At 55.2% G+C, this 14,460-nt stretch overlaps 1 protein-coding gene across 2 annotated transcripts in view; it reads left to right on the top strand.

Moving 5' to 3' along the window:
• The window catches only part of Tfeb (transcription factor EB), a 52,019-nt gene extending 46,297 nt beyond the window's left edge, over positions 1-5,722 (top strand). For both annotated transcript variants that reach the window (XM_028887205.2, XM_028887203.2), the window contains 7 exons: positions 19-273; positions 665-745; positions 2,230-2,350; positions 2,447-2,503; positions 3,641-3,716; positions 4,183-4,330; positions 4,675-5,722. In XM_028887205.2, coding sequence (XP_028743038.1) covers positions 19-273; positions 665-745; positions 2,230-2,350; positions 2,447-2,503; positions 3,641-3,716; positions 4,183-4,330; positions 4,675-5,157 — 1,221 coding nt within the window. In that variant the 3' untranslated portion in view covers positions 5,158-5,722. The remainder of the gene's footprint in view (positions 1-18; positions 274-664; positions 746-2,229; positions 2,351-2,446; positions 2,504-3,640; positions 3,717-4,182; positions 4,331-4,674) is intronic.
• The last annotated feature ends 8,738 nt before the right edge of the window (positions 5,723-14,460 follow it).

Raw genomic sequence — 14,460 nt, 5'->3', positions numbered from 1 at the left:
TGCCTCCCTCCCCCCCAGGTGCAGTCCTACCTGGAGAACCCCACCTCCTACCACCTGCAGCAGTCCCAGCACCAGAAGGTTCGGGAGTACCTATCTGAGACCTACGGGAACAAGTTTGCGGCCCACATCAGCCCCGCCCAAGGCTCCCCGAAACCCCCGCCAGCAGCATCCCCCGGGGTGCGGGCTGGCCATGTACTGTCCACCTCAGCCAGCAACAGCGCCCCCAACAGTCCCATGGCCATGCTGCACATCAGCTCCAACCCTGAGAAGGAGGTGAGTGAGGGCCGCCCGTTTGGTGGCCCTTGTGGCAGTCTGGAAAAGTCTGGTTTCGGTGGCCGAGGTGGAGCTGTGTCTTCAGGGAGCTCCTGTCTGAGGGAGACACAGTCCTGCCCCAGGGAGCCCTCGTCTGAGTTACCATCTTCTTACAAGCTCTGCTGGAGATAAGGCAGACTCAGAGAAAAGCCGAGCGCTCTCATAGCCCTGGAGAGCTCCCTGGCCAGGGGTTCCTGGGGACAAGGCTAAACCAGCCTTAGGCTCAGCTGTAGGCCCTTCTCCAGCCCATTTCCTCCTCTAGATGAGGAGGTGGGGTGAGGTGGTGGTGTGGGAGGTGAACAGCTCCCCTCTTGAGGTGGGCCGTCCCCAAATGGACTTTTCTGTCTTCTAGTTTGACGATGTCATCGACAACATTATGCGCCTGGACAATGTGCTGGGCTACATCAACCCTGAGATGCAGATGCCAAACACGGTACTCTTGGGTTGGGGGAGGGGCGGCACACACAGGGGTTCGGGGCTGGAGAGATGTCAAAGCAGAGCTGGTGTCTCTGTGAAGGCAAGAGTCACCTCCATCAAGTACTGTGGCATGGACTCAGGGACCCTGAGTAGAACTGAATCAAGGAACACAAGCTGGGTATGGTTAATTCCAGCTCTTGGGAGGCAGAGGCAGGTGAATCTGGGAGTTCAAGGCCAGCCTGGTCTACAGAGTGAGTTCTAGGGCAATTGGAGCTATATAAGTGAGACCTTGCCTAAGAAGGAGAAAAGACAGGCATGCCCCAACCTTGGCCAGTGTATGTGATTGGGGCAGTCTCAGGGAGTTCCCTGAGTGGGGTAGAGGGGGGGCTGGAAGAACCTTCCAGAGCAGCAGTGTGTCCAATCAGTCAGCCCTGAACTGATTGTTCCTATGAGGATCTGTGGATCCCCTCCTCTGTGGTGCCCAGGGCCAAGGGTTTGGGTTACTCACTTGGTAGGGCTGGCCTTGTCCCCAGCCACAGGACCCTTTTCTCTGACAGTCTTGTCTGCAGGATCATTCTGACTCTTGGCTTGGGTTGTGGGGAGATCAGAAGGGACGAAGAGAGGGTGGGGCTGGAGAGATGGCTCCGTGGCTGGCAGATGGAACAGCTCTTGCAGAGGACCCGAGTCTGGGAACTCAGACCCATGTCCGTGACCTATAACTCCAGCTCCGGGGATCCAACGCCCTCTTCTGGACTCTGTGGGCCCCTGCACAACCCCGCCTGTGGACACAGACGTACACACAAAATGTAAACATAAAGCTAAAATGAAGACTAGAGCACCGGTGGGTGACAGGAGTCCATTCCCAGCAGCAGACCCTGTTTTCTTGGGGCTCACCTGTTTGCTCTGGGTCCTTTGGCTGGAGCAGACTACCGCGTATTGCCATGTCAAGAGAGAAAGTCCCCGGAGGAGGTCATCCGTCTTCTGTTCCTACTGCCCGGGTGACGTTGCTAGGGGGCTGAGCAGGAGGCAGGGCCGAGTTCAGACCTGTTGCTAGTAGGCACTGAGGTCAGGAGCAGGGTTCTGCAGTTAATTATCCAGTCTCTTCCCTCAGTGGCTCCCATCCACACAGTCTCCAGGCCCGTGGCTGGCTGTGGTAGGAACTAGCCAGTCTTTCTCAGACCTGCCTGTAGCATTTATTATCCATGTTCCTGCTCTGTTCCATACTCTCAGGAACTTCCAAATCGACTGAGCTCCTCCCAACAGGACTTAATCCCATCACCGGTTAGGTTCCTCCTCCACCTCCCCGCCCCGGCCACCCCTCCGCCCCGGCCCAGGGCTCCTGAGGGCAGGGCTGTGCTAGGCCACGCTTTCTCAGATTGCACAGCGAATCCTGGAGAGGGGCTTGCTCGGGTAATTTTACCACTCCTTCGAACCGCTGCTCTTGGCTCCATGGGTCCAGGCGAGGACTCACCACCCCCCCCTCCACTCCTTCCTCTACAGCTACCCCTGTCCAGCAGCCACCTGAACGTGTACAGCAGTGACCCCCAGGTCACAGCCTCCCTGGTAGGTGTCACCAGCAGCTCCTGCCCTGCTGACCTGACCCAGAAGCGAGAGCTCACAGGTACTGCCGTCCTTTCTCCCGTACCCTTGGGGTTCCCCCTTCTTCTCTTTTCTCCCTCCCTTCTTCCCACCACCTCTCTCCTTCTCTGACCTCCAGATGCTGAGAGCCGGGCCCTGGCCAAGGAACGGCAGAAGAAAGACAACCATAACCTAAGTGAGTCCCGCCCCTCCCTCATCTGACCAGGGCTGAGAAGCTGGCACAGCCTCGCTCCCCAGCCTAGCCCTGTACGGGCAGGCCATAGTCCTGGTCACCACATGCTCCAGGGCCGCTGAAAACCCCACCTTTCAACTAGGCCAATGGTTCTCAACCTTTGGGAGTCAACCATCCCTTTCATAAGGGCCACATACTACTTATCAGATATGTATATTATGATTCATAGCAGTAGCAAAATTACAGGTATGAAGTAGCGATGAAAATAATTTTAGCCGGGTGGTGGTGGCACACGCCTTTAATCCCAGCACTCAGGAGGCAGAGGCAGGCGGATCTCTGTGAGTTCAAGGCCAGCCTGGTCTACAGAGTGAGTCCCAGGACAGGCACCAAAACTACACAGAGAAACTCTGTCTTGAAAAACTAAAAAAGAAAGAATTTTATTTTCCTTTTACTTCAGCATGAGAAACTGTATTGAAAGGTTGCGGCATGAGGAAGCTCGAGAACCCACTGCTTTAAGTCTTTTTAGGAAACTGGGAGGAGCTGCTGGGAGGCATTTTCTTGAATTTTCCAGTTCATTAGATTTCAGTCTTCAGGGCCTGGGGCGATAGGAGTGGAGGCGATTGCCCCAGGGAGCTCTCTGGCTAAAGCTGGCTGGGTCTCCTGACCCCACCCCTAATTGTCTAAACTACCCTGACCTCCCGCCTGCAGTCCCAGCCTCGGGACTCTGCTTTCTTTCTTTTTCTTTTGTCTTGTTTTGGAGACAGGGTTTCTTGGTGTAGTTTTGGTGCCTGTCCTGGATCTCACTCACAGAGATCTATGCGCCTGCCTCTGCCTCCCGAGTGCTGGGATTAAAGGTGTGTGCCGCCACCGCCCAGCTTGGTTTTTTTTTTTTTTTCGAGACAGGGTTTCTCTGTGCAGCCTTGGCTGTCCTGGGACTCACTCTGTAGACCAGGCTGCCCTCAAACTCACAGAGATCCACCTGCCTCTGTCTCCCGAGTACTGGGATTAAACCATCATACCAGGCCTTGGGTCCCTTTTATTTTAAACTAAGATTTTCTATGGGGTGCCTACTCTAGGTTGGGGGCTTCTCTTAGGTGGGGCCCCACCTTTCTAACCGTGCCCCTGAATCTTAATCTGTAGTTGAGAGGAGACGCAGGTTCAACATCAATGACCGCATCAAGGAGCTGGGAATGCTGATCCCCAAGGCCAATGACCTGTGAGCAGGTTTCTGGAGGGAGGGGAGGGGCCGGGCTGGGCAGCGGCTGCAAATGTTACCGGTTCTCGGTGGCTAAGGGCAATGATGCAGGTAGCATGTTTGGGAAGAGAGGGTTCCTACCTCTGCTGGGTCAAGACAGCTTCTGTTGGGAAGGGAGGCTTTGGGGTACAGCGGGGACTTCCTGGAGAAGGAGTCATGGGAAAGTGTCGGAAGGGCCCCGGGCTGATGGAGAGGAGAGAGATGCAGGGCAAGTGAGAGCTGAAGACAGGGTGATGGGTATGGGTCGGGCGGATTGCTTGAGCCCAAGAGAGGAGCTGGTCATTGCTGTGGACAAACCTCCTTTACTCAAGGCTCGGCATGGGCAGGAGTGGAGGCAGCTGGGGCTCTGAACCAAGCCTAGTGTCGGAGGAACCTGGTCAGGTGGCCTCTGGTGCACACCTCTGACTCTGCATGGTTGTGGCTGCAGGGACGTGCGCTGGAATAAGGGTACCATCCTCAAGGCCTCTGTGGATTACATCCGGAGGATGCAGAAGGATCTGCAGAAATCCCGGGAGCTGGAGAACCACTCCCGGCGCCTGGAGATGACCAACAAGCAGCTCTGGCTTCGTATCCAGGTCTGGCCCTGGCTTTGGGCTCCTCGGGTGGCTCCCACTGATCTCTGGCTCCAGAGCCCTGGGTCAGGGTGTGAACATCTGAGGTTGGAGATCTGGAAAGAAAGCCCATTCGGGAAGGAAGCTGTATCTGTCAGGATATTTGCTGCTTAAAGCTGTGACTTAGAGATAGATCCTGGTCTAGATTCAAGCTGCCCCCTCCTCCCCCACGCCCCGCTTTCTTCTCCAGCCAAGACATGCTGTTCTTGAGTGTCTCAGGGGAAGGGGGCAGGTGGTGCAGCAGGGCAGAGGGAGGGCTAGCCTGGTGCTGGTATCGAGTATCTCACCACCCCATCTGTCCCCAACAGGAGCTGGAGATGCAGGCGCGAGTCCACGGCCTCCCCACCACCTCGCCGTCCGGTGTGAACATGGCTGAGCTGGCCCAGCAGGTGGTGAAGCAAGAGCTGCCCGGTGAAGATTGCCCGGGGGAGGCTCTGATGCTGGGGCCTGAGGTCCCTGACCCCGAGCCGATGCCGGCTCTACCTCCCCAGGCCTCGCTGCCCCCAGCCGCCCAGCCGCAGTCTCCTTTTCATCATCTGGACTTCAGCCACAGCCTGAGCTTTGGGGGTGGGGGTGATGAGGGGCCCACAGGCTACCATGATCCCCTGGGGACAGAGCATGGCTCCTCCCCATTCCCCAACCTGTCCAAGAAGGATCTGGACTTAATGCTCCTAGATGACTCCCTGCTACCCCTGGCCTCCGACCCCCTCTTTTCCACCATGTCCCCTGAGGCCTCCAAGGCCAGCAGCCGACGGAGCAGCTTCAGCATGGAGGAGGGCGATGTTCTGTGACGCTGGCTGCCCCTGTGCCAAGGAGCAGGGGCTGCCTGGGGGCTGGGAGGACAGGGCAGAGCCTTCCCATCCTTCAGGCTGCACTTGGTGTGAAGTAGCCGCCTACCCTGCTTCTCCTTCCCTGTGGTTGGCCCGTTTGGACTTAGTGCCTGCCTGGCAGCCAATGGGCCCCTCCTCTGGGGGCAGAATCGTGATGGGGAAGAACACGGGTGGGGTGAATGAGGGATAAGATGAAACCCTGGTAGGGGAGCCCTCTCTTCTGAGCCTGGGTCCCTCCATGAAGGACGTTTTGGAGAAGGAGGTATAAGAGGTACCTCTGAGGCAGCAGCCGGTCTGGGGGTGCCCAGGCCTGCCTTCCTGGGACTAGATGGCGCCCAGCCTGTCCCCCAGCCTGATACTTCCCCCACAGGTGGGGCACCCACCCCCCTTTGGTGCTAACAGCTCTCCCCTGGTGGTATGAGGGTGGGGTGGCCAGAAGAGGAGTCTGGGCTCAGGGTGGAGAGCACCCCCGCCCCCGGACCTCCCACTTTGTGCCTTTAGTAAACACTGTGCTTTGTATCACGTCGTCCTGGCTCTGCGGTGCATGCGGCCTCCGCTCACAACAGGCGGGAACCAGCCCAGTGGGCCCCTTCCCTGAGGGTCTGGAGGAGGTTCTCCTGAATTCAGCCCTGACTCCAAGGGAAGAGAGAAACCTTTACGGTGTGCGACTGGGGGCATTGTGTCTCAGTGGCGCCACAAGGTGGCGCTGCAGCCATGCTGGTCCCACAGCTCCGTGTGCTGCTGAGAGTGGACAGGTCTGCTCTCAGAGCCTTCCCCAGGTGTTGCTCTGGCTGGGCCGTGTTCTAGTGGGGCCCTCAACATTCGTCCCCTGTCTGGGTAGCTACAGGCCGCTTGGAGGTGACCCCCAGGCTGTATCCTTATGGCTATGGGGAAAGGGACCAGCTTGAACCTGATTTGGAATAAATGGGAACAGAGGACCCTGGCTAGGAGTCCAAGGTGTGGGCTCACCTCCTTTCTGCTCCAGCACTGTCTGGTAGTGGGGTTCCAGGACACCGTTTGCTCCAGGTTCTGGGATGTTAGACCCTTTCCCTGGAGGGGGAAGCGAACCTGGTGCCCCGGCAGGGCCTTGGCAGGTTTTACTTGGTTCCTCGATTTTCAAGGCTCTTCTGCCACGGGACCAAAATGGCTTTCTCTTCAAAGGGCCCTAAAAGGCCAAAGAAGCCTAATTTAAACGAATTTTTAAAAATCCCAGGATGAAATGTCCAAGAGGGCAATTTCCTCTTCGAAGAATGAGAGATCTAATCAACACTGGAGAATTAACATGTGGAGAAAGAAAGCGCCCAACAGCGTGGGCGCGATGGCGCCGGGTCGGCTGAGCTGAAGGATTGATCTCAAGGTCAGGTGGAGCTGTGGATGGCCTTATAGAGCCTGAGTTGGCTTGGGCACATCTCCTTCCAGTCCAGGGTCCTTCTCTTTGTCTACGACCTTTCCTCCCTAGACCCTCTCTCTGAGACTCCTAGTGAACCCTGAACTCTGGGTGAGGTCTCCTGGAGCCTAGGATGTGGGGTCCACAGACTCAGGAGCCCGCACTTCCGGTGGTTAGTGGATCTGGTCTTCCCGTCACCTTGGGGAGTGACCTTCTACGTCCTCATGTAACCCCTCAAAACCACACTAAGCTACCCCCGTCACCGGGACCCGCAGCTTCCGGGTCTCAGGGTTCCTGCTGTGTGGGCAGTGTGGGTCCGCGTGGCACCTCGGAGGGACCGGGGTGTGAGTGGGGTTCTGTCCACACGAGGGCGCGCGGGCTCAGGCAGCAGTGTGGGGACTCAGTCTCAGGACTGAGCAGTCCACACTGCCTGGAAGGCTCCCTCCCTTCCTGCCTGGGGCTGCTGCTGTCCACCTCTGTGGCTAAATCCACACCCAGTCGCTGCCTCCAGCACTTCAAGGCACCAGAAAATGTATCAGAGACTGGCTGGCAAGGAGTCAGGCTGCGGGTTATGACTTTCCCCCGGTTAAACAGGGGACTCTGTTCTTCGTCCTTAGAGGGTGGGTAACCTTTGGGACGTCTGCAAGGGGAAGTCTTGTTGCAGCTGAGTGCAGCGCTCTGACGCAAAGATGGCCCCGCTGACCCTTTCCAGCGAGGGAGACCCCTTTAAGGCCTTGGGGACAAAGTATGGTGGGACAAGTTCCCAGCAGCTGTACCTTCCTTGGGTCCCATGTGGGAGCATCCGGAAGGAGCTGGGGGAGCAGAGATGGGGCACATCCATAGCGTCCTATCCCCTGGCCCCTCAGTTCCAGTTCCTACATCTGTCTATCTGTCTGTCCACACCAGCGGCTCCTCTTCCCTGGTTGCCGGTTCTGGATTACCTGTCATCTACAGGGACAGCTGGGAGCCCGGAAGGTCCTGCTTGGCATTTCCAATCCCCACCATTCTTTCCAGTCTGATTCTTCATTTGCTATTTTGTGGCCTTTACCAAGCTGAGGATGAGACACACTGCTGCACACCCGGAGACACCTTCCGACTTCAGCAACACCTGGCCCTGCCCACCTCGAAGCCTAACCCCTCCCCGGCCCTCTGGCCGACCGGGCTGGCCATCGGAGCCGCTGGAAAGAGCCTTTAATGCCCTCCCTGCTCCACCTCCCAGGTCCCCACCCCGCTGTCCTGCCCCCACCCTCCCGCTGTCTTCCAGACTCTTCTCTTCTTTGCTCTCGCTTTTCTGAGGGGACAGTGGAATTTATACAATATTTAAGCAGCCAGAGCCAGGTCCTGGAAGATATTATTAATGTAAAAGGGATAGGCCGCAAATGCTTTTGGACCTGGTTACAATTAGAGGGTGATTTTTCTAAAGGTCAATGAATTCAGATAATATCCACAGGGGGGAGAGAAATTTAATACCTTTTTAGTGAATTAATTAATTATAATATTATATCGGCTTGGGGTTCTTTTCCAGAGTGATTAAGGCAGCGATCTGTCTTCTGTGAGCTGGCTGCCATGAGGACCCTGTCACGGGCTTGGCGAATGGGCCCTTGACTGCTCTCACCAGGCAGGTGGGGGGTTGGGGGGGGAGGCAGGAGGCCCCAAGGGCTGCAGCAGGTAGGAGAGTAGGCAGTGCCCTGCTCCTCAACTCACATGCCCAGCCTGCTTCCTGCTGCCTCAAGCCTCATCCCACAGTGACTAGAGGAATGTCCTTTACGCTTGGGGAAACTGAGGCTCATGGACTACCAGGTCTTGCCTGAGCATGTTGACTGACGGCTGCCAGGCCGAGCTGGCTGGAGACACTATTCTCCATCCGTCCCCTAAGCCAGGCAGTCTGGACAACCAACCTTCCACTGGCAAGGTTCAAATGTGGCGTCTGCTCTTCCTGTCCCGAAACTATTACAGGGCGTGGAGTGTGCCCGTGAGGCTGCGGGGCTGGTGAGGAGCTGAGGTGTCTGTCCTGGGGAGACCTGCCCACGGACACATTTGTTCCTGTCTTCGGTCGCTAGTCGTCCGACACGCCTTCACGGCGCGCCACTTTGTTCGACGGGAGACAGGCTGAAGTTGTCACTCTGGAGTCTCAGCCATTCTGGAGTGATGGAGAGTGGGGCCCCCTGCGGCTAGCGGAGCGTCACTGAGTAACTGCTAGGCACTCCCTGAGAGCTGACCCCAGCTGGATATCCTTGGCGGGATAAAGGACTAGACTGTTTCAGTGAGCTCGACATGTGAGCTGGGGACACAGACGTGACGGTTGGGAGTGATGGAAGGGGCAGAGTTGACAGTGAGCTGAGTCTCTGGGGGCCAGGCTGACGGGAGCGCTCCCCCTGCAGGAGGAGGAGGGGACCCTCTAGGTGTGGGATGCCGGTGTGCAGTAAGGCCTGAAGGTGCAGAGGCCAAAATGAGTGAGGGTCCCTGCGGATGGGCCCGGCAGTCTGAGGCCGGGGTACGGCTGCCTCTGCCTGCTCACACCCCAGATGTGTTGACTGAGGCTGTCCCACAAGGCCACAGCATCTGGGCCTTGGGAGGCTGGAAGCAGCAAAGCCAAACAGATCTACATTTCATGGTGGACTCTGACACAGCTTGCTGCATGGCAGAGTCTGTGCCTCAGTTTCCCCATCTGTGATGGAGATCTATAACCACTCAGGCTGCTGTAAGGGACGGAGGAGGGGTTAAACGCTGCTTTCAGCTCTCCAGACATCCTGGGGGTGGATGGTCACTGCCCCACCCCAAGAGGGGGCAGCATTGGAAGCTCCGGGTTAGGGATGTCCTTTGTTGGGGGGTGGACTTCTTCCTTGCCTCTGCTTTTCCTTCTGCCTGCCTGGTCCCTCTCCCTCAATGCCCTCCTTGGCCTGGCTCCCCAGCCCCTCCCCCACCGGCTCACTCCGTGTGCAGCAGGCCAGGGAGGGCCTTCCCATTGTACTATCTTTGGGCCCTAAATTAAAATTGATGACATCTTGAAATGAGCAGTGAGGGTAATTTTGCTTCAGAGCCGGGATGCTAATGAGGCCCCTTAATGGTGCAAATGCTGAGCTGACGGGTCGTGTGTCACAGGCGGCAGCGAGGGGGGTAATGGCCGCGGTAAGTGCTGGTAATTACACCCTGTCTTGCTGTATTTTGGCAGGCCTGGTGGGAGAGCAGAGGCTCAATCACCGCTGGAGGGCACACCCCCACCCACCGTGGGACTGACAGCCAGGGATACCCCCTGGGCCCAGCCAGGCCCCCTCAACGCCAGCCCCACCTAGAATAAGGGTCTTGGCTGCAGCCTCCAACATACGCTATACAACCCACGGCCACACCACCGGGTACCCCTCAGCCTTGTGCATCCATCCCCAGGGCCTGGGCATGTTTCCCATGCGTCCCTGCATCTGGCCCCATGCACATGCACAGCTTTCCCAGTATACTCCCTGTGAACACGGAAAGTTCTATGTGTAGGCACATGTCAACCCCCACACAATTGCCTTCTCAGTGAGCATGCACTGAGCACCTACTGCCTTGCCCCACATCTTCCCCCGCCTCTCTTTTACACAGTCACTTTATTTATTTGTTGATTATTTTATTTCCTGTGCCTAAGTGTTTTGCTTGTATGTGTATCTGCTCTATGTGTGTCTTGTGCACAAGGAGGCCAGAAGAGGGCATCGGATCCCCCGGGACTGGAGTTACAGATGGTTATGAGCTGCCATGTGGGTGCTGGGAACTGACCCCCCTGTTCTGTGGAAGAGCAGCCTTTATTAACCACTGAGTCATATCTCCAGTTCCTCAAGGGCTACATTAAATTTTTTATTTTGTGCATATGTGTCTGTGTGTTTACCTGTCCCATATGTGGGTAGGTATCTACAGAGTCCAGGAGAGGGTGTTGGATCCCCTGGAGCTGGAGCTACAGGTTGTGGTGAGTGGCCAGATGTGGTTACAGTTACAGATGTGGTGCTGGGAATGAACTCAGGTCCTCTGCAAGAATAGTATGTACTCTTTTTTTTGTTATTGTTGTTGCTTTTGTTTCTCTCTGTGTGTAGCTCTGGCTGTCCTGGATCTTGCTCTGTAGACCAGGCTGGCCTCGAACTCACAGAGATCTGCCTGCCTCTGCCTCCTGAGTGCTGTGATCAAAGGTGTGAGCTACCTCTTCCCAACCCCCCCCCCCCCCCCCCCGGCAAATAGTACATACTCTTAACAGCTGAACCATCTCTCCGGCCCTGATGCCATCTAATGTAGCCCAGGCTGGCCTTATATTCACTATGTAGCCAAAGATAACCTTGAACTCCTGGCCCTCCTGGCTCCTCCTCTTGAGTTCTGGATGACAGGTATGCACGGCCTTGCCTGACTATGTCATTATCCTCACCTATAATGCAGAAATGAGGAAGAAGGCTTAGATCACTGTACTAGGTGCTGACAGAAACAGATCTGCAGGGCAGGTCTTTCATGGTGTAACCTTTCCTACCTCCACCTTCCTTCTTCCATTGGCCTGGATGCCACTCTCCAGACAGGCATGCACACACATGCATATGTACTTATCACACAAGTCACATATGTCTTCTGTGAATCCAACGACCCATATTGGCATGCTGTTTAAATATGTGACTACATGCTATCAACATGTATATGTAAGGGGTCCAGCAAGCATACAGAGATAAGCATCTGCATGTACATGCTTAGGTCATGTGATGGTCTTCATGTGCACAATGTGTGTCGTGTCTTGAGAAAGCCACCCCGAGCCTCGGCATGGTCAGAGAGCTTGCCCGGGCTTCTGCACCACCTCTGCGGGAAGAGAGGAAAGGGCGGGGAGAGGAGTCTGTAGGTGGAGCTCCCCTTGGGCTCCAGCCACAGCACACACAAGCCGGGTGTGCTGTCTGTGATCCCAGCACGCTGGAGGTAGAGGCAGGAAGACCAGTTCAAGGCCATCCTTGACTACATAGAAAGTTGGAGACCAGCCTGGGCTACATGAGACACTGTTTCAAAACAAAACCAACCAAACAAAAGACCTGTGGGAAGGGATAAATTCCCACCCACTCTCCTTCCCAGCCACACCTTCTCTTGATGCCAGGGACATAATGGGGGGCCCTGCACATGCCACACAAACACACTGCCACAGCTCCACTCTAGCCCTCACCTTTGAAGGGCAGAATGCCATCAGTACACAGAGGACAGAGATGTGCCCTCCCCCAGCCCCTACAGGACCCGCACCGGGTGCACAGACATGTGCACACATTGAACACTTGCCCACACTTCCCATGTGGGTGGGATATGAGCTCCCCACGACTGCAGAATGCAGCCTTTACATGCACACACCATGCACAGCTGTGAGCATGCCCACAGTGCTGGCATAAACCCCACGAGTGCCTGCCAGTTGGCAGCTGGCGAGACGGCTCACAGTTAAAAGCACCTGTTGCTCTTGCAGAGGACCCAGGTGTGACTCCATTTCCAGGATCAGATGTCCTCTTCTGACCTGGGTTGGCACGGGCCCGTATGTAATGCACTTACATATGTGCAGGCAAAACACCCATACACATACATAAAATAAATAGACTTCTTTTATGTAAAAAAGAGAAGAGCGCCTGCCAATAAAATGGGAAACTACAAAGTCCACAGGCTCTTGTCCTGTGGGTATCCTGCCTCTCCCAGCATCTATCAGTCACGTGATTATAGTCGGGGTTAAAAGCATGGACTTGGTCTGACTGCATGGGTTCTCCATCTGGGTCCATCAAAATGTGCTGTCACTATTTCTGTATTTGTAAGATGGGGATGTTGAGGGCATCAGGACGTGGACACGGCTGAATGAGTTTATAGGAGCAAAGCACATGGTGTCTGGCATGACCCTAATAAGTGTCTGGGGAGGGTTATGTCCTGGCAAAGAATGTTCTTCAGAATGGGACAGGCACCAAGGAACAGGCAGTGGAAAGCAGAGCAGGGGTACCCACCTGAGGCTGGAGTGGTTGGGGAGGGCCCGGAGGAGGAAGGGGCAGGGGCACCCACCTGAGGCTGGAGTGGTCGGGGAGGGCCCCGAGGAGGAAGGGGCAGGGGCACCCACCCGAGGCTGGAGTGGTCGGGGAAGAAGATGGCTTTGGACTATTGGCAGCTTGTCTGTGCACTAGCAGCCTCCTCTCCTACTCAGCTGTGACCTGCCCAGGTGGACGGTCACACCAGAGCAGCAGGTGACATCTGAGAGTGTCTGGGAGAAGGAAGACGTGGGCCCCGCTCTATGTGCAGGGCTGATGGCATTCCTGCTCGTACCTCTCATAGTTTGAGCAGGGCGACCCCGAGCCCTGTTGGTACACCCGAGAATCTAAACGGGCCTAGAGAGGGTCATGTACCTGGTGGCTGAGTCTGTGAAGGAGGAGGTGACATCTTGGAGAAGTATCTCAGATAATACTCACAGTTCATTGAAGGAAGTCGGGACAGGAACCCAAGCAGGGCAGGAACCTGAGGCAAGAGCTGATGCAGAGGCCATGGGGGAGCGTTGTTCTGTACCCATTGCTCAGCTAACTGTCCCTTTTTTCTTTTTTTCCTTCCTCCCTCCCTTCCTTCCTTCCTTTCTTTTTCTTTTTTTCTTTCTTCCTTCTTTCTTTTCTTTTCTTTTTTTTTTTGAGATAGGGTCTCACTGTGTTTTCCTGGCTGACTGGCTTGCTTGGAACTCACTACATAGACCAGGCTGGCCTTGAACTTAAAGAGAGCCATATGACTATGCCTCCCAAATGCTAGGATTAAAGAGGTGACCAGCACACCTACCTGAATTCTTGTATAACCCAGGACTACCTGCCCAGGGGTGGCACCACCCACAGTGGGGTGGACCCTCCCCATCATTCATTAGTGAAGAGAGTGTCCCCACAGACTTGCATACAGGCTAAAGGGAGGAAGGGATTTTCTCAAGTGAGGCTCCCTCTTCCCAGATGAGGCTTGTTGACGTAGCCAGCAGAGGTAAGTACCAGTCTTTTTCTTTTTCTTTTCTTTTCTGTTCTTTTGCTGTGGGATGTCTTTCTGTACGCTGTGAATATGTGTTGCTCTGATTAGTTGATAAATAAAACTGTCCGGCCTATGGCAGGGCAGGATGGAGCCAGGCAGGAAAATCCAAGGGAGACAGCGAAAGGAGAGGCAGGGGAGACGCCATTCCCACATCCAGGGAGCAGCATGTGATGACACACAGGTGAGGCCATGGAACACGTGGCGACACACAGATTAATAGAAATGGGCTGAGTTTAGTTATAAGAGCTAGCTAGCAAGAAGCTTGAGCCATAGGCCATGGCCATATAGTTTGTAATTAATATAAGCCTGTGTATGTTTATATGTTTATTTGGGTCTGAGTGACTGTGGGATCGGGTAGGACACAGGAAAACTTCCAGTTACATTTTTTTTCCCTTCAAGACAGGGTTTCTCTGTATATCCCTGGCTGTCCTGGAACTCACTCTGTAGACCAGGCTGGCCTCAAACTCACAGATCCACCTGCCTCTGCTTCCCAAGTGCTAGAATTAAAGGTGTGTGCCACCATGCCCAGCTATGAGTACAAATCTTTGAGTCTTGAGTTGCTAATTCAGAGAGAGGTCAAAACTCAAAAGTATAGGTCTGGTTTGACTCCTTTTGAGTCCCCTTGAAGTTGAAAGACAAAACACAACAAAACGTAGAAACTGAGTGGGGCCAGCGATGGTGGCACACGTCTGCAATCCCGGACCTGGGAGATAAAGGGGAGAAGACCAGAAATCCAAGCTCATTCTTGGCTATATATGGATTTCAAGACCAGCCTGCTATACATGAAATCTTGTCTCAAAAAGAAAAAAAAAAAGTCAAAAGAGGGGCTGGGGATGTGGCTCAGTTACACGCACAATGTCATGATGTCCTAGGTT

Source organism: Peromyscus leucopus, chromosome 16_21 (assembly GCF_004664715.2).
Source record: "Peromyscus leucopus breed LL Stock chromosome 16_21, UCI_PerLeu_2.1, whole genome shotgun sequence".
Lineage (NCBI taxonomy): Eukaryota > Metazoa > Chordata > Mammalia > Rodentia > Cricetidae > Peromyscus > Peromyscus leucopus.
This window is presented reverse-complemented; position numbering and strand designations above follow the sequence as displayed.